The following is a 19,997-nucleotide window of genomic DNA, read 5'->3' as shown; positions in this document are numbered from 1 at the left end:
TTATTATTTTGAGCCACGTGCTGCCTCTTTGCAGTTACCACTACTTTCAGCATAGGTTCCTTCTTTCTCCAGTTTAACCTCCAGGTGGTGGCTGGAGTTCTCCTGCTATTACAACTGATCTCCAGGCGACAGAGAGATCAGTTCCCCTGGAGAAAACGGCCGCTTTGGCAGGTGGACTCTTTGGCATTGCACCCCATTGAAGTCCCTCCCCAAACCCCACCCTCCTCAGGCTCCACCCCCCAAATCTCCAGGTATTTCCCAACCCAGAGCTGGCAACCCTACTGGGCATAGAAGGCACTGGGTGTGTGTGTGCGGGGGGAGGTAATGGTGAATTTCCTGCATTGTGCAGGGGGTTGGACTACTAGATGACCATAGAGGCCCCTTCCAACTCTATGTTTCTATGTGTCTCTAATCATTTCTCCAGCAGCTCCGTTTATCATCTCAGCCTTGTTTGTTATATAGGCAGTCTGTCTGTTCCTGTACCTTTAATTCTTGCAGCTGTGTTGCCTAGATGACTGGTAGGTGGGACAAAAAAAAGGGAACCTCCCATTGCTGGAAACAGGAAAGTGAAACTCATTTTCCCTCCAGCCTGCAGAAAACATCATGGCCGCTGCAAGCCCCGCAAAAAAACTTCAGGATGAAGTTACTTGTTCCATCTGTCTGGATTACTTTGAGGATCCCGTGATGATCGTCGAGTGCGGGCACAATTTCTGCAGGGGCTGCATCACCGAGAACTGCAGAGGATCCGGTTGCAGCGCCTCCTGCCCAGAATGCAGGCATCTCTTTTCCTGGAAGAATCTCAAACCGAACAGACAACTGAAGAATATTGTGGAAACAGCCAAGCAGCTCAGTTTGCAGCTGGACAACAGCTCGGAAACGGAGAGCATGTGCAAGGCACACCAGAAACCCCTGACTCTCTTCTGCAAAACCGACGAAAGCCTCCTGTGCCAGGTGTGCGAGAGATCCCAAGTTCACCGAAGTCATGCTGTGGTTCCCACAGAAGAAGCTGCCGCACATTACAAGGTAGTGGTTTACTTTAGTATTCAGGATCTCTTGGTGTAGTGCCCTATTACTTTAGTTTATAGGGTAAGCATATATGCTGTCACATATATGCATATTCATATAGCATAACACACATACATATATATTCTTATGTACAGATCCAGAATCACTATGCATGATGGGTAAAATACAATTCTTTGGTCAAGAGACATTTACTACTGGGTCAGCTTGACCTGCAGAAGTGTTTTCGCACACAGCTGCAGGTGAGATCATTATTTCTGATGTGTGTTTGGATGGTACAGTCAGGTTTCTTAATTAAGCCTGGAGCTGTGATTTAAGACAAGAAATGTCATCCTGGAATGTATCTCATTAACCATTAGGGAACGCCTTGAAGAGCATTTTCTATTGGATATGCAAATAACTGCTTATACGTCCACAAAGGTTTATTGGGTAATTGAACCTTACGTGTGTATTACGCCTCTGTAACCACCCATTATCAAAGTCTATATACATGCTTATAATCCTTTGATGTGGGTGGAAATTGCTCTGCGCTTTAGGCAATTTTCACCAGCATATTATACATTGGCCAATAAAACAATCTGCTTTGAATCTTCAGCTTCCAACTGTTTTATTGTGATTGAATATTAATACAATAAGACAGAGACATAACATTGGGATCCGTGATTTCTGTAGCCTGCGTTGTTGCACTGAAAAGCTCAGCGTGGGCGTGAACATGCCTCCTCGAACTGTAATGATGCAATCCTAAAGTGAGTCCAAGCCTTCTAAAGGCAAGGAACTAAACAGGCATATAACGGGCATAACTTGAGCTCCAAACGAGCCGAAGATAAATTTCCTTGCCCTTCAAATATGGGTTTAGTATGTAGTTGGAGCTTTTTATGGCATGGAGGTAAATAACTTCATCCTATTAAGTGTCTGTTTAAAATAACAGGACCCCTTTTCTCCATACCTGTTTGCAATCCTAGGTATATTCCTATTTTGGCTTACTCTATGACTGTGCCTGATAATCTCTATCCCTCTTATTTTACCTGCAGTTTCCTTCCTCCTCTGTTCAGAACTAGGGAAGAAGGGTGTTACATATAGGATTGCCAACCTCCAGGTCGAACCATAATCCTGACTCGTGCAGCTGATCTGGAATGCAGGAGTATACCTGGCAGCAATTCAGTCCACACCAGTACAGCTATGTACAATTTATTTACAGTATTTACACAGTCCAGGATGCAGTTTTCTCCAACAAAATGCTCCGCCATACATCAATACTTCCTCCACCACATATATGCAGGTATTTCATGGACATATATATTTACAGCCATACAGTTGACCAATCACATACATTTGCTGTCACTGTGAGTCATCCTGGAAATTCCCTTTTCAGGCCACTCAAGCCGGTTCAGGCTGGCTCAGTCACATGACACTAGCTGTCAACTAGATCAGTCTAATCTATGTCCAAACTGCTAACTAGCCACACATTTTACATGTTGTCACTCCCAGCATTACAACTGATCTCCAGACTACAGAGATAAATTCCCCTTAGGCTGGAAATATGCCGATATCGTTTCTCAAAATTCCAAGCTTGCCTGCAGGTTTAATAAGAACGAGGACCCCAATCGTAAGATGACAGACACTTAAAAACATAACACTTTTTTTTTCCTTAGAAGAAGCTGTGGAAAGATCTAGAAAATCTGAAGGAAGAAAGAAACCAGATTCAGTCAGCTAAATCAAATGGAGTAAAGCCAAGCCAGGAGTTATTGGTAAGCAAAGGCTTCCAAGATACCTTTTAGAGAAACCCATTCATCAAATAACCTAGGCCAGTGACAGTAAGAGCTGTATTGGAATTGGAGCAACCATGTGCTCAGGGGAAAGGGGTGGGGAAAAGGAAGTTTGTACCTGGTGCTAGACACAGTTAGTGCCAGGCAGATGGCGATGGGGTGGGGCTTCCAAATTCCCACTGCAATGGCAGAAATGCTTGCCTCTAGGGCAGGGGTGTCGAACCCATTTGTTCAGAGGGCCGGATATGACATAAATTTCACTTGGTTGGGCTGGGCCATGTATATCCAATAAAATAAACATATAAATAGGCATATAAATAAATAAATGCGACATTCATTTCAACACTGCGGGGGCACCTCTCATCATTCTGCTCCCAAGGTAGTGAACATTTGGGAAAGTTATGAAAGTTCCATAACTCTCTGCCATGCCCCTAAACAGCTCCCATCCAGCCAATCTATGCTGCTATTCTCCCCCCCCCCCCAACCCATTCAAGTCTCATTTGAAGGAAAGAAAGAAAGAGGGAAGGAAAGAAAGAGAGAAAGAAGAAAGGAAAGAAAGAAAGAAGAAAAGAAGGAAGATAGGAAGGAAGGAAAGAAAGAAGGAAGATAGGAAGAAGGAAGGAAAGAAAGAAAGGCAGGCGGGCGAACGCTGGGGTGGAAATCAGGCAGCCCCGTCCAATAGGTGCCGGGGCCGAGCTGGCCACTCACCCGCCGCCCTGGATGCCCCCAGCCAACCGCTCCCCTCCAGTACCCCTGTTGGGTCTTAGGTAGCAAGTTTCATTGTATTTCAGACAGTCAAGGGTTAAATTGTTTGTAACCAAGCTGACCAGATCACAAGGTGATGTGACCTACAGTATGTGTCAACTAGCTATTGGTTAAACAGGACAGTTGTAAAAGTATTTGCATATTAGGAGCTTCTTTGTTTAGCAAGAAGAAGCCAGGCCATTGTATTTTAGATCTTACTATGTGAAGATGTGGCTACATATAATAACATAGCTTCTGCCGCTCATACCATTAATATTCAACGATCCATTTCCTCTGACAAGGGTATTAATTCCCATCAACCCCACATCTCCCGGGTCCGCCTTGCAGCGCTTGTACATAGCAGTGGCGGCGCTCCTTCAATGAGAGGCGAGGCGAGGGCCACTTATGCATGGGAGGCTTTGCCTTGGGTTTGCTGCTCTCCAGATGCACATTTTCCCCATCCAGATTCTCCAAACTCCCAAAATCCGCCCCCGTGCAGAGTTTTGAGAATTCAGATGGGGGAAAATGTGCATCCGGAGAGCAGCAAGCCCAAGGCAAAGCCTCCCTTGAATAAGTGGGCGAGGCTGGGGGCGTGCTCTGGGCGGCCGCTGCTGGTGCGGCCAAGGCGGGTCTGCGCCAGGGCTGGAGGAGCGCGCGGGGCCAGTTGAGGCTGCTGTCGGGCTCCCTTCCCTCAGGGGCGGCTGCGCAAGACCTGGGGTTTGACACTCCTGCTCTAGGGTCTACCCTCCTCTTTTCTGATTGCAGCTAGGGTGGCCAACTCCAAGATGGGGGTATGACCAGGAAGATGATGAAATGTGAAGAGATCCTAATGGAACATATGAATAGCGCAAAAGGAATAATTTCCACAGTGTATTCTCATTTAATTGAAATAGATGCAAATATGTCAAATGGATTGAAAACAACATGGGAAGATGATATTGGAATACAAATAGAACAAAATATGTGGAATAAATGATGGATGACTCAAACAAGGAAAACTGTACCAACAGGGATAATTCTTTGAAACTACTACACCAATGGTGTATTGCTCCAGTGTGTCTTGCAAGAATAAGTAAAACAAATAATACCAAATGTTGGAGCAATTGCAACCAGCAAGGTGAATATATCCACATGTGGTGGTCATGCCCTGAGGTGTCACAGTTTTGGGAAAAATATTTATAGAAATTATAAATATTATGCATCAAATCATCCATGCGACAACAGCATTGGCTCTGTCTGGGGGGAACAAAATAGAAAAGCGGCATCCAAGGAATTAATAGTGTTTATGTTGATGGCAATAGCAAAATGTTGGAAAACTGCAGAACTTTTTAACATTACATTCTTGGTATTCCAAACAGTGGCAAATAGCTGTGGCAGAAAAATTGACACATCAACTTAGAGTAGTCAAACGGAAAAGCCAAAATATCAGATTTCTATGAAACATGGCATGATTTTATTTCATACATGAATCAGAAAGTTATTCAACATCTATTTAAACCCTTCCTCTGATTATGAAATTAAGTACAAAATATATAAAGATTAAAAAAAACACCAATGCCATTAATGAATTCCTCTCTTATCTGTAATTGTAAAATAAACTGAAAAACATGTTTAATACTAAGCCCTCTGTCAATAATCTGATTCAATTTTATGTGGGTTGTTTTTTTTTGGAGGGGGTTATATTGTTTCTAGGTTTGTATTTTTAAAGTTTTATGTTGTTGTTTGTTTGGGTGGTGGTTTTCTGTTTGAAAAATTAATAATATATATAGTTTTAAAACCTCCAGGTTGGGTAATTCCTGGAAATTTGGGGGTGGAACCTGGGGAAGGTGGGGTTTAGTAGGGGATGGACCTCAGGAGGCTACAACGCCATAGAGGCCCCCCTCTATAGCAGCCACAGCGCAAGTCCCAGGCGTTGGCGCATTCTCACCGGCAGCGTTTTCCAGACAGAGACTTGAGCCGGCGTCAAAGGGGGTGTTCTTGTGGGGGGGGGGGGAGGCGTAGCTGACTTTAGTCAGCTCCCTAACCCCTTTCAGGCCAGGTACGCCCCTTTTTTTGCAGGGGCTGGGTTACGCCTGCAAAAAGGCAGGCATAGCCCCGTGAAACTATGGACAGTTTCATGGGGTTTTCTCAAACAGTGCATTTTCGTCTCGCTGCGCCTGGCAGCAAGCTGCTCTGGAGGCGGTGTGGCTAAGCAATCCCCAGCAGGACTACCCCACCCCTCACCCTCCACCCCATTGGGATGGGGCTGTTAGAGTGTTAAAGGTGATAATTAGCTCTTCAAATTGTTCTGGGAAGCAGCTTGGCTGCCAGTGTAACTCTTTCAGAACTGGTGAGATGTGTTCATGCCTACCAGCATTCTTATTGCTACATTTTGGAAAAAGTGGCTTCCACGTATCCACTTGGACCGGATCATTGTTCTGTTGTTTGTCCTTATAGTACCAGAGAACAACGACCCGTGTGGTTGAACAAGGAACAGATGGGGGAAGGGCTATTCGAATCCTTTAATATAGTCTTCTTTGGGTTTTTGATGATGTGCTGATCTTCCAAATTCTTCACCATGTCCAAAAGATTCTTCTTCTTTTCCATTCTTTGCTTTCTCATCTTAACATTTATAGCAATCAGTTTACCCCTCATGAAGGCTTTTCACTTGATCGTAGCACTTGATACATCTGAGGTATTATTAATGTCAAAAAATTCTTTCAAGTCTTTTTTGCATTGTTGAAGTACGTCTTTATGAAGTAGAACACTTTTCCTCTTTTGATGTTTTGTTATTATTGCAGCCAGAAGGGAAAGGGAAGGCTGGTCTCATTTTTTTGGCATTATCAAGGAGGGGAGTGGAAGGTGGGGAATGAGACAAATTGTTTGGGCTTTGCAACATGCCACAAGAGACGCAAATTGTGATTTTGGGTTCTGTAGCTGCACATATTTTATCAAATTCTGGGCAGCACCCTTGAAGAATACTTTTTAAAAATTCCAGGTTTCAACAAGGATCAAATCTGAATGTATTGCTTTCTTTTCTTTATTCCTTGTCCTCATAGAATCATAGAGTTGGAAGGGACCATCAGGGTCATCTAGTCCAACCCCCTGCACAATGCAGGAAATTCACAACTACCTCCCCCCCACACCCCCAGTGACCCCTACTCCATGCCCAGAAGATTGTCCTGCCCTGTAGACTTTTTAAATTGCAATCATCAAGAGGGTTCAAAGTCTTTTTAGAGAAGGGTGTGGATGGCTTGAGGAAATCATTTGAGGGAAAACACAAATTAAAAGACAATTCCTTTCTACCCATCAACACTGTCTTTTCAACTTTCCCCTTTGTTCCATTTAACAACTCTCTGATAAATGTTCACTGTGATCAAGTTCTGATGACTCTTCAAATCCATGTTTTGGATCACATACACACACGTGAAAGGCATCCATTCTTTAAAGGTCATCTTTAGTAGTACTGTTGCAGCAGAAAATGTTGCTGCTGCCACATCTCCAACCCTGTTGTTTTCCAAGTCACTTAAAAAAAAGATCTTAAGGAAAGATACCTGCCTCAAAATTATTCTATTTATTTATGCATTTGTATGCTACTTTTCTTGCCAATGGGGACCCAAAGTGGCTTACAATACCAAAATACAGTATAAACAAATTGGTTAAGGGGGTGGAGGGGCAATGCTTTCAAGTGTAGGGCAGATCTTCCTCAAAGCTCCAGTACACAAGTCTCAGGTTCTTGCCCTTTGGGCCAGCTGGCTGGTGTTCCAAATCCCTCCCCTCCTTCTTGGAGAGCCACTGTACTATCTCACAGTAGACAGTATTCTACTAGATGGACAAATGGTCTCAGCTAAACCAGTTGATAACATTGGCATCTCACCCCCTTCAGCTGCAATGTCTATGGCTGTGACCCAGGTGACTGATTTTGTTATGACTCGTGCATGCATCTAATTTTTTTTCGACATTTTTCTCAAGTGACCTGGATATAAGCTAAATCAGTTCAAGTTGATTTTATTCCAGGTATTTGACAGAACAGGGCTGCAGTATGTTGGCTGTGCATGCCCCTAAACCAACTGTCTCTATTAATGTCTACCCCTTTCAGAAGGAGATACAAGCCAAGAGCCAAGAGATTGTGTCTGAATTCCAACAGAAGCAGAAGGTTTTGAAAGAAGAAGAGGAACTCCAGCTGTCCAAGCTGAGAGACCTGCAAAAGGAGATTGAGAGGAAAAGAGATGATTATGCCAGCAAGTTTGTGGATGAAATATCTTACATCACTGATCTGATTGGTGATGTGGAAAAGAAGGAAAAGCAACCTGCAAATGAATTCCTGCAGGTAAGAACCCAGTCTATAATGTGTGGGCAGATGCTGTACCTTCAGTTATGCTTGTCAGAAAGGCTCTCTTTTGCAGCCTGATTGCTTTAACACTGCTCTGTATTCAGGAAGTAAGTATTTGGCCATATGAAACTGCCTCAAAACCAGTCCATCATTCAAGATTGCTTCCTCTGACTGGCCGCAGCTGTCCAGGAGATAATGGTCCTTTGAACACATGAAGCTGCCTTCTACTGAATCAGACCCTTCAGTAGAAGGGTCCATCAAAGTCAGTCCATCAAAGTCAGTCCATCAAAGTCAGTATTGTCTACTCAGACTGGCAGTGGTTTTCCAGGGTCTTAGGTAGAGGTCTTTCACATCACCTACTCGCCTAGTCCCTTTAACTGGAGATTCCGGGGATTGAACCTGGGACCTTCTGCATGCCAAGCAGATGCTCTTCCACTGAGCCACAGCACTTCTGTTACCTTAATACCTTTAAATGGATATGCTGAAGATGGAATTGAGGACCTTCTACGTAGAAAAGGAGGAACAAGCAGGAGACAATCTCTAAACTCATGCACACTGTAACTCTGACAATACCTGTTGCAAAAATTATGGTTCTTACTTCAATATAAACAAGAATGCTGTATGCATAAAATTTAAGGTCAGAATCACTTTGAATAGTCCATGTGAAACCTGTCTAAATCTTTTTTCTTTCTCCATTCTAGAATATTAAAAGCACGATGGTCAGGTATGTGGGATTTTTTTTTTTTTTTTTTTTGTAATTGCTTCAAATCACTCAGACTGCTTCCCTGGTGTCATTTTCCCTGCTCACAATTGCTCCTTGCAGTGGCTTTCCTCCCTGAGTAATTCCAGATGAATGTCTATAAAGGATGTGATTATATATAAATAAAGAATACAGGGATACAGAAGGAAAAGAATAGGGACTGGGGAATTCAAAATAAGTACAAAAATAAAATGCAACGTTTCTGTGCCCATGCAAGCCGACTTTAGTTTCCCCTGTATCATAACGTCCAATAGTCCAACAACAATCCTTTTGTTTAATATAATTCAACAAAGACACTAAGTATAGTAAAAGGTACATAAACTGTTCAAATTCAGTACTAAATTCTATAGCTTCGAACACTATGTGATTTTTTTTTAATGTGGAGGATTTGGGTGTGTGTGTTTAGTTTGCACCGCTCCTGTGACTTCTGTGTTCTACCATGCCCCCTCCTCAAGCTGCTTTGCTCTTTTAAAAGCAGCACCGGGGTGTTTTCCACATGGGAACTGGCTTGCATGGTTTCCCCATTGCTGGTGTGGCTGCCAATATAGCACGGGGCAATGACACATGGCTGGTTTCCTTGTGGTTTCCCTGCCCCAGTCCCCCAGCAGTAGCCATCCCGGGTCCCTTGGACCACTGGAGCTTTTCCCATTTTTAAAAAAATAATGTTTGATTTTTAAAATGGAGCAAAGGGATAGGGAAAATATAGGAAGGGGGGACATTTGAAAAATAGAAAAACCCAGTTCACCAGATTAGAGTGTGCCGCTCCTAACCACTACACCATGCTGGCTCTCCAAAGATTATCAGGGTCTAATGTCAGAGTCCAAAGCAGCCATTTCTTCCTGGGAAACTGCTCTTTGTCATCCGAAGATCAGTTGTAATTTCAGGAGATCTCCAGGCCCCACATGGAGGTTTGCAACTAGGCCACTGTGGTGGCAGGATCAGGGGAAATGGCTGCTAGGTGGGTAAGAGAATCCAAACTTTCCAACCCACTAAGCAGGCATTCTGGCTTTACTGTGGTCTTTCCCAAAACTTTGGAGGAAAGCAGGTTTGAGAACGATCGGAGAATAGCCAGGGAAGCACTAGGAAGTGCACAAATGAACCACAGTACTTTGTGGATAAAGGGAAAAAACCCACTTCCCAATGTCATTGAACATGGGGCAGATAACCTGTGTGGAAATGGCCCAAGACAACATTAGTACATAATAGAAAAGAACAAGAGTCCGGTAGCTCCTTAAAGACTAACAAAATTTCTGGCAGGGTATAAGCTTTTGTGAGCTACAGCTCACTTCTTCAGATACAGATAGAATTTGATTCCATCTATCCTTAAGTAGAGAAGGGTGAATTAGACGCACAATGGCAATGTAAATGTCAAAAGCAAGTAAATGACATTAGCAGGCGTGATTGGATTAGGTGTGATATGCAGAGGGGTAGTAGGCATGGAAAAATTAGCATTGGTAATGAGACAGGAATCCCAGATCTCTATTAAGTCCAAGAGAATGCATTGTCTTGAGCTTCATTATTAGTTGTAATTCAGCAGTTGTAATTCAGTTGTAATTCAGCATTATGGACATTAGTACAAAATGTATATTTAAGCTGTTCATCAAATGAAAGCCTAACTTGTCCCTCAAGGTGGGGTGATCATGTTTGAAGAGTCCTGGTTTTCATCTAGTAAGGTAGGGTCGTGTCTTGATCTGTTCACTTTCTTTTCCAAACCGTTCTGCATCACACAAGTCAAGCCCCAGCTGAAAGCTCCCCTTCCTCCAGCTTCCAGTTGCCATCAACGGGGCCTTTAGAGGGAAGAACAGAAGGAGTCAGGTTCCCTTTCACAATTCATGAAATCAGCTCAGCTGAGAATCTCCTGAAGGAACATTTATATTGAATGCTGATGTTGTTAGTGTTGGTTTTTAAAATTTCTCTAAGCATCTTTGAGAGCCAGTTTGGCTGAAAAGCCTAAGTTAGGTCCTCATAGGAACAGACTCGGTTATGTGACAGCTTTCTCTCTTTGGTGTTCTCCCTGCAGATGCAACAAGAGCAAATTTCAGTGTCCAGCTGATCCTGATACTTCAGATATGAAGAAAAGGCTCAATCTATTCTGTCAAGAGAGGACCTCTCAGCATAGTTCTTCCAGGGAATGCAGAGGTAAAACACTATAGCTGATTGCTGGGACCAACGGTGAGAGCCAGCGTGGCATAGTGTTGGACTAGGATATGGAAGACTCAGATCTGAATTCCCATTCTACCATGGAAGTTTGTTGGGCGACTTTGGTGCCGTCACACACGTTCCGCTGGACCATGGTCCCATTTCTATTCTGCCTCTATAGATCGGCTTTAATTATAGTTAAACTGTTCTCTGTCCAGTGAAAGCGCGGCCTCCGTGTATGTGAAAGTGTTCCAAGTTTTCTTCAGCCAGCTGCTGGGAAAATGTTGTTTCTTTGTGTATCTCTTTTGACTCCTAAGATCCAACTGGCGCTCTTGGAAGGCTTTAAAAGGAGAGCGGACATGTTCATGGAGGAGAGGGCTATCCATGGCTACTAGTCAAAATGAATACTAGTCAGGATGCCTACCTATTCTCTCCGGAGCATGCCTATTATATTAGGTGCTTTGAAACATAGGCAGGAGAGTGCTGCTGCAGACGTCTTGTTTGGGGGCATCCTAGAGGCACCTGGTTGGCCACTGTGTGAACAGACTGTTGGACTTGATGGGCCTTGGGCTGATCCAGCAGGGCTTTTCTTACGTTGTGGAACAGTTGTTTAAATATTTACATTTTATAGTTGTGTGGGAGAGAAGGGGCTATTTATTTAATACATATTGTAGAGCTCTGATTCCCCCATGCAACAAAAAGGCTGTACAGGAACTAAAAAAATTAAGAGAAAATCTAGGTAATGTTCCCAGGTCTGACCTGAAAATGTTTTTTAGGGCTAGAGGCAGACACGAGCTTTCTGGGGCCTGTTCTGGCACTACGTGTGGTTTTTTTTTGGGCGGGGGAGGAACTTTTGTGGGTTTGGCGATGGAGAGCGAGGAGACGGGCAATGGTGCCAGCGGGCTTCGGCGTTGGATTCCCGTCTTGGTTGGAATGCACCGGAGGGGTACCACCGTTGCCATAAATTCTGCACTGGTCCTGTTTTATCTTATTCCTGACTCATTCTTGCATGCCGCTTTTTGTCTCCACTGCCCCCCTCCAGGTGATGTTGCAAAATTTGGCTGTGGTGATTCTGCCTCGCCAGTACCCGCTACTACCCTGGCCCCTGCCCAGCAGAAAAAGACGCAGACTCACCCCACGGCTCAGCAGCCCTTCCTCAACCCCACACTGTCCCCTGGGTACAGCAACACGGTGCAGCCCTATGATGCCAGCGTGCCGGGGGTCCCCAGCCCATTCCAGTACTTGTTCAACATGTTTGTAAGTTGTGGGAACCCAACAGCCATGCATGATCTTTCCTCGGATCCCTCTGAAACTCTTTTTAAAAACCTGTAACTTGCAGGGATTCCTCTGGGGAGGTTCTCCCAATGGGCAGGCATTCTGTTCTAAAAGCAGAGAGGAATTTCTGCTTGGTATTGAGGGGGGGATTTGGAAGCTTTATAATAGTGTAATGGAGAGGCAGCGCACTGGGGTGGGTTTACAATCATAGAATCGTAGAGTTGGAAGGGACCACCAGGGTCATCCAGACCAACTCCCTGCACAATGCAGGAAATTCACAACTACCTCCCCCCCCCCCACATACCCCTAGTGCCCAGAAGATGGCAAAGATGCCCTCCCTCTCATGAAATGCCTAATATCATAGAATCAGCATTGCTGACAGATGGTCATCTAGCCTCTGCTTAAAAACCTCCAGGGAAGGAACGCTTACCACCTCCTGAGGAAGCCTGTTCCACTGAGGAACCGCTCTGTTAGAAAATTCTTCCTAATGTCTAGATGGAAACTCTTTTGATTTAATTTTAACCCGTCTAGTTGCACTCCAGAAGGTTTGGGGGTGGCTGGTATCTGTTCAGGATTTAATTACCGTGTTTGGGGTGTAGAAGGATTCTCCCCCCACCCCAACTGCTGGGTCAGATGTGTTCTCAGGGGTTCCTTGGTGTCCTTGTGTGGTTATGTGCCTGGGCTACTTCTTGAGTCTGTGGGGGAGGTGTTATCTGTAATTATTTTTTAGATTGCGTAGCCTTATTGGAGGTGGGTGGCTGGGGGCTTCGTCCTGCGAGAGGCTGAGTCGTGAGAGCCGCAGCATGGTGTAGTGCTTAAGAGTGGTGGTTTGGAGCGGTGGACTCTGATCTGGAGAACCGGGTTTGATTCCCCCACTCCTCCACATGAGCGCCTGAAGCTAATCTGGAACTGGATTTGTTCCCCCACTCCTCCACATGAACCCAGCTGGGTGACCTTGGGCTAGTCACACTTTAACTCTTTTGAATCTTGGGTTTTTGCAACTTTCCCCCAATTTCTGAGGGTTCACTTTAGCCTGGGTTTTCATAAAGAAGCCCTTTTGCTGTGGAACTGAAGCGCCTTTCACCTTCCCGGCTTCCTCCGTATGACTAGGCGATAAGGACCAAGGGTCTGAGGTTTAAACAGTATTTTCTGTGGCATCCCAACAACCCTTGGCCAGAGCGAGAGTGGCCAGAAATAAATTCTGGGGGGTCTTTAGCCCGGAGGTGGGTAGACGTCCATAGAAGAACAACGCTGAATTTATTTCCTATGAATATTCAGTTGAAGTAATCCAGGTGGCGGAAAAAAAGATCAGAAGGTGAATTCCACCAGAGACCAGAAAGGGAAGATAGAGTAAACCCTGAAAAATGGGAGCTTTGACTTTCTCTGGATTGGTAGGGGGGTCTGTCCGGCATTCTCTGGATTGGTGGGGGTCAGCTGCCAGATTTGCCTGGGACCACGAAGCCAGCCCCGTCCTGGTTCACATCATACTTTCCTCCAGGTTTTTTCCTCTGCATACCTATAAGAGATATAACGGACAAAGCAGGTGGTACCCACAGATCTCAGCTGCGCTCAGATCCAAGTATTTCCGCACAGATTTTGGTGGACGTATCTCTGAATGAGGGCGATACTTCTTCTGATGTATTTTGTATTTTCGCGTAATCGAATTCCAGAACCTGAATAGCATTGAGATGTGAACTGGTCTGGAGCTTCCTGCATCCTCGGCCCGGAAGGGGTGTGGGCGCATTCAGACGTATGGCTGTGCTTCTGCCCCGCCAATTTGTGTCCTCCCCAGAGGCAAAGAAGGCCTCCTTGGAGGTCTCTTCTAGGGGGCAATAGAAGCTTCTGGTTTCAGCGGTTGACGGGGCCTGATCTTCTCTTTGTCCTCTTTCTCTCTCTCTCTCCCTCTCTGTGCAGAGACCTCCTGCGTCGGCCAGACAGCACGGTAGGGTTCCCAATTGCCCGGTTATGGCGGGCAATCTACTGCTCTTTGTTGTCTTTGCCTGCCCACACTCACCTGGTTGGTGGGAGGAAGTTAGTGGGAAAGAGAGGGGCATGTCCTCATCATCTACGTGATGACATCACTTACGTATAAGGGAAGTGCCGGGGTGAGGCTTTTCCTGCCCCCTCCTTCAGTCTGCAGCCAGTTTCGCATACACACCTCACCACCGCTCAGCTGTTTGGAGGAAGTGCAGGCTTTCCTTTTTGTTCTGCCGCATCTTTGCTTCTTCCCTGGCCACCCCAACTGTGTCAGCCTTCTCTGCCTTTTCTCCCGGGCAAAGCTGCTTGGGAAGCAGGGATGTCGGGCAGAACTGCAGAGAACGCTGGTACTGCTAAGGTGGCCAGGGAAGCTGCAGAGATGAGGCAGAGCTAAAGAGAAAGCCCCCGCCTGCCACCAAACAGCTGAATGGTGGGGAGGGGGAGCATCTCTGCAGCTCTGCTCAAAGTCCTTGGTTTCCCAAGCAATATTCTATCTGTAATTGGGCATTTCTAGAGTTCCAATACTGATGGTAGATGTCACATATGTGAATTTTTAAAGCTCTGCATTCCTTATCAAACCAGGTATTAGTGAAAATTTTTCTTAATACAGTCTGCCCCTTGTATTGCTGTTTTGCTGAATCAACTATACATGTAATTAAATTTTCGTAAGATTTAACAACTTCCCTGGGATCCTTTGAGCGAATTATGGTATTTTTGTACTCAAATAATTTTCCAGTTTTAAATAATTGAAGCATCTTATTAATTATCTCTGGGGACCAATGAATTCTTGGAGAATTATCTGTTTCTTTCTCCATCCCCAGAGTTAAAATGGAAGGAATCAATGGAAGTTTTACATTAAAAGTATTCATGAACATATTAAAATGGGACAAGTTGTATGCAGATGGAAATCAGTTCCGTTATTGTGCAATGGAAGCTTTACCTTTTTCTCTCTTCCTCTTTTTCTAGAGAACATGTTGAGACCAAAATGGATCAAAGGTAAGCCTTTGTCCCTGATGCCTATATCCCCAAGAGTCTTTCCTGTTCGTACATATCAAGTTGGTATTCATTTGAGTTTCTGAGAGCCAAATTCGCAGGGATACCCTATGTTATGTAAGAGACAGTGCACAATAATTGTTCTAGACTAGGATCTGAGCATCCAGATTCAGATCCCAGTTCTACCAACAAGCTAGCTGGGTGACCTTTGAGTCAGTCACTCTCTCATCTTAGCCCACCTCACAAGCTTGTGAAGACAACAAGGGGACCCCACTCTGATCTCCTTGGAGGAAGGGCAGGATGGAAATGAAGGTTTTGTGAAACATCTTCTGTAGTGAGGAGGCTGAGGAAAGCTAGGATGAACTCTGCTTTAGGGAAAGAGCTGCAGTTTGGTTTCTGTTTCTAAAGGGAGGATATGCTCCCAGTGTGCTTAAATGGAGATGTTTTCAAGACTGAAGAAAGGCTGTGCTTATGGTTAAACGGAAGGTGCTTGCATGCCTGTGATGGAGGAGCTCAGAGTTCAACCAGTCAGTCAGTTGGCAAGGAGTAACCTGAATCTGCCTCCCCTCCACCTTCTGAACCCATCAGAAGAGACCCAGCACCCACTACAATAATGATCTGAACCCAGTCCACATACTGGCACTCTGCCCAGGCAATATAAAATGGCACCAATAATAAAATTCACCATTTGATAGTGTGTGAGGAGGAATTGTGTGGACCTGTGCAGAACATGTTGAGGTCATAGTGTGATTGCCTCAGCTAATTCCCCGCTTGATACCTTCCTTTACGAAGCAGTTGGTTCAATTAAAAGAATGGGATAACCATTTTTAGTCTTGCTTACTCTGTTTCAGAAAATGTGTTGCTGGATCCAGAAACAGCCCATCCCCGATACGTTGTGTCTCCAGATTGGAAGTCTGTATCATGGGGAGATGTCCGTCAGCAATTTCCCTACAACCCAAAGCGATTTCAGCGTGTTCGCGGTGTTCTTGGGTGGGAGGGATTCACTTCAGGAAAACATTACTGGACAGTGGATGTAGGGGATGGAGATTATTGGGCTGTGGGAGTGGCCAGAGAATCTGTGGAGCGGGTGGAGGAAATTGATCTTGAACCTGATGAGGGAATCTGGGCAATTGGGCGTTACGGTGACCAGTACAAAGCCCTGACCTCACCTCCTACCCTGCTGGAAGTAGAGGAGGAGCCAACAGAGATTCAGGTTTCTTTGAACTATGATGCGGGGATAGTTCATTTTTATGATGCTGAAGATAGGACCCGTCTCTTCACTTTTCCATCAGTTGATTTTGAAGGAGAGAAAATTTTCCCTTTTTTCCGGATTGTTGATTCATCAACTGTCCTGAACTTGTATTCTTAAAAGACAGGCTAGTGCTCTGCCATTGTTCAGAGTGGCAGATGCTGAGATCCAAGGGATCAAGCTGAACACAAAAAATGATTTAAGTGTGCTTTTTTTAGATTACTTAGTTTTGAAGAAAAAAATGTGACATTTAGGATGACAGATTTAGAAGGTGAAATCCAGGATGTGATGATCTGATGCTGTCAGAAATAGGATCATGGGATCATGGAAAGCCCTCAGAAGGATATTTGGCTAAAAGTGCAGCCTGTCATGAAAATAGTGATCGAGTCCTTTCCTGCATGTGGAATCTGAGATCTTACACACTTGTGACTCCTCCCCAAACCCCCACACACATACACAGAAATGGGCTCTTGTGCAGGTCTGAGTTTATTGAACAGGAAGGTAACAAGCAATCAAGGCAAATCCTCAGGAAGAGTCAACCACAGCCCAAGCCCTAGATTTTATTCATGGTGAAAAACATAGAGGGACAAGATATTTTAACCCCCAACTGGGGGTTAAAGTGTAGATGTCTGGGGAAGGCATTGGTAAACCACTGTGTAAACATAGTCTGCCTAGTAAACATCAGGATGTGACATCACCCCATGGATCAATGGTGAGCTGGTGCTTGTACAGGGACTCTGTGTGTGTGTGTGTGTGTGTGTGTAAAGTGCCGTCAAGTCGCAGCCGACTTATGGCGACCCCTTATGGGGTTTTCAAGGCAAGAGACTAACAGAGGTGGTTTGCCAGTGCCTTCTTCTGTATAGCAACCATGGACTTACTTGGTGGTCTCCCATCCAAATACTAACCAGGGCTGACCCTGCTTAGTTTCTCAGATCTGATGAGATCAGGCTAGCCTGGCCAATCCAGGTCAGGTGTACAGGGACTACCTTTACCTTTTATCTGGACATAGTGGACCCTCAGAGAAGAGGAGCCATCCCTGAGCAATGGTGCTCACCCTTCTTATACCCTTCTTGCATCATGTACCCCATAGGATGCTTGTGCATCACTCTATCTAGGGGTCTCAGAAACTATATGTTCTGTTATGTACATGCTGTAACAGGGTTTTGTTCTTTCTAGCTGCTGACCTTAGCTTTCAGATAAGGTCTTGCTCCCTTCTGGCTGCAGCTGGCGTCTCTGATAGAATGTTTCTTGGGAGATCATGGATTTTTTGGATTCTTAGAGAAACATAGAAAGTCCTAATGGAACAAAGATGGCTATACTTAGGGCAATAGAAATGATTGCCTTCTAACAATGCCAGTCCACAAATGTTTATGCTAGAATAAAATGTGTTAGTCTTCAACTTAGTACAGAACTCCTGATGATTCTTACTGCAACAAACTCAGTAGCTGCTCAGGATCGATCAGCTGCCATCGACTTATGATTTTTTTTTCACCTTTTGGGTGCAAGGCCTGAATTACTTGATGAGTACCACATTCCTAGCTGGTGATGTGAAGTCTGTCAAGAGAACATGCTATGAGTATTGACTATTGCAAACAGTGATGGGCATTACAGTGGTGTAAAAGATTTTTTGAAAAACTTTTCCATCCCACAATATTTTCCCTCTCACCTTTCTCAGAGCTCTAGAGGCTCCACATCCCATGAATCATTGCTAACTATATCAAGGAAGTGGTAGAAGCCATTATTTTGAAGGAGGACCAAAGACACACAGATGGTTAGATGGTCTCCATTCTTTCAGCTGCTTTGGAGTTAGAACTGTGTAGCCAACAGATAGTAAAAGACTCTTTCCTGGGAGCATAATGAAATGTTCTAATTGCCATGGGGCAAAAACAATCATCAGGGAATTCCTGTTGTAGTGAGCCTTCTAAATGAATATGTCATGTGAAAAGACTCCAGTGGTAAGTATATCTTATAGGCTAAACTTAAGGCATCAGAGGGCTTCTGAGAGGGCTGTGAGGTAATAACACAAACCAGTTTTGGTTCATTAGGGGTGCTTATTGTAGTAAAGCTCTCAGAATGCTAACCTTGTGAACTTTGCTTATAATGAGTGATCAGGGCAAGAATCTAGCCATTATTTCTCAGACCCTCTCTAGGGGTGTGAAATCCAAAGCTAAACAGTAGAACAGATTATTGATCTTGCCAAAGCATGTCAAAATACATTCTGATCTTTTACGTTAAATGAGAAACCACTGTCTTTTAAATGAAACTTTTAAATTCTCTCTTGCTAAACGGGTGATATATAGTGATATTTCATTAAGATGTCTCATTACTTGAATGTATATATTATTTCATTATACTCCTTTCGTATAAATTGAGTTATAATAGCCTCAGTATATGATAAGCTTGTAAGGAATCATTCCATGGCCATTCTAATATGGGTATTGGCACCCTAATTTATTCAATTGTAAGATAATCTGGTCTGATTATTAAATGGTAGCATTTTGGGATACAGGGATGTGATATTTGCCTGGGATCATGCGGGTGGGGGGGGGGATGAAATATATTAGAGTGCTTGCTCAACATATTTTCTCAAACAACTGCATTTATTGTAGCCTGCTGTAGCAGAGTCTTCTCATAATATCATTGCATTACTTGCTGGCTTTGTAACCTTCTTTGTTTTTCTACTTATTCTTTATAAGAATAAAATATACCTATGATTTAATTTTGTATTTTCCCCATCATTTGATTTGTCCATCAGTTTAAGAAAAATCCTTTTAGACCTTGGGTTGTCTTGATCAGTTTTGTTTTGTTTAAAAAATATATATAAATGAATATATATATAGTGGTGGAAAAGGTCAAGTCGCAGCCAACTTATGGTGCCCTCATGGGGTTTTCAAGTCAAGAGATGTTCAGAAGTAGTTTGCCATTGCCTGCTTCCACATAGTGAGTCTACCCCTAAGACTCTAGGCAAGGTCTCAGAAACTATGTTCTGTTGTGCTAATTCACGAATTTACATTTAGAAAAAGGAAAACAGACAGGATAAAGAACAAAGAACCCAAAGTTCTTGAAATACCCCATAAATAGTCCCAAATAATAGCATCTACCTCATGAGTGACCCAGGACAGAACTATATGTTCTATCATAATTCACCCAGTGGTTTGCTTTGAATTTACAACAGACTGGAAAGCAATTTAAAGGGGAAGGATGACTGGGGAGCAGTACTATTTTAATCCATTGCCACTCATCTCATTTTCCTGCTGAAAAGTGCCACCTCTAATTTGTGTTTACCCCTTCTGGGAGACCAAAATATGAATACTGGTCAGTTTCCCCCAGTAGGGATAAAAGCAGCTTGGGGTATCAACTTTTGACATGAAAATGGGGTGAGTGAAAAGGTTAAAGATGCTGATCCCTTCCCACTGGTCTCCCCCTTCAAATTGTAGGTCCAGAGCCTGTATACTATACAATGAAAAATCCAGCAATATTGGGGAAAAAGGGAAACAATACTTCTTTAATCTACCGAGCTGGTACAATTTTTAAAATCCAGACTCTGTACCATGAGATGTGAACATTGTCTGCATCAATCTCAGATTCTGTATAAAGCAGGCAACATGAGGGGAAGGCCTTGGCTTCTATGCGCTGTATCTTGGTCCCCCGAAGTAGGTTGGCTGAGTGTGTGTGATTGGTCAGCGTGGTGTAGTGGTTAAGAGTGGTAAGGAAGAAGCCTCCACCCATTCCTGGGCTTCATCTAGCCATGGCTTGATC

General features: G+C 44.1%; 1 protein-coding gene across 1 annotated transcript; it reads left to right on the top strand.

The window, feature by feature from the left end:
• The first annotated feature begins 603 nt into the window (after window positions 1-603).
• LOC130488415 (E3 ubiquitin-protein ligase TRIM39-like) lies at window positions 604-16,358 on the top strand. Its single transcript, XM_056862085.1, has 7 exons — window positions 604-1,023; window positions 2,676-2,771; window positions 7,612-7,842; window positions 8,547-8,569; window positions 10,626-10,744; window positions 14,963-14,992; window positions 15,841-16,358. The coding sequence occupies exons 1-7, from the start codon at window positions 604-606 to the stop codon at window positions 16,356-16,358; spliced, it is 1,437 nt and encodes a 478-aa protein (XP_056718063.1).
• Window positions 16,359-19,997: the final 3,639 nt, after the last annotated feature.

This window comes from Euleptes europaea, chromosome 1 (genome assembly GCF_029931775.1).
Source record: "Euleptes europaea isolate rEulEur1 chromosome 1, rEulEur1.hap1, whole genome shotgun sequence".
Lineage (NCBI taxonomy): Eukaryota > Metazoa > Chordata > Lepidosauria > Squamata > Sphaerodactylidae > Euleptes > Euleptes europaea.
Note: the sequence above shows the minus strand (reverse complement) of the source record. Positions and strands in the feature narration are given on the sequence as shown.

Excerpts from the sequence above, each read along its gene's own strand:
- LOC130488415 (XM_056862085.1), top strand. The coding sequence starts at position 604 with ATGGCCGCTGCAAGCCCCGCAAAAAAACTTCAGGATGAAGTTACTTGT. Across the intron at positions 1,024-2,675 it reads AAGCTGCCGCACATTACAAG|AAGAAGCTGTGGAAAGATCT; the intron begins GTAGTGGTTTAC and ends TTTTTTCCTTAG. Across the intron at positions 10,745-14,962 it reads TTCTTCCAGGGAATGCAGAG|AGAACATGTTGAGACCAAAA; the intron begins GTAAAACACTAT and ends CTCTTTTTCTAG.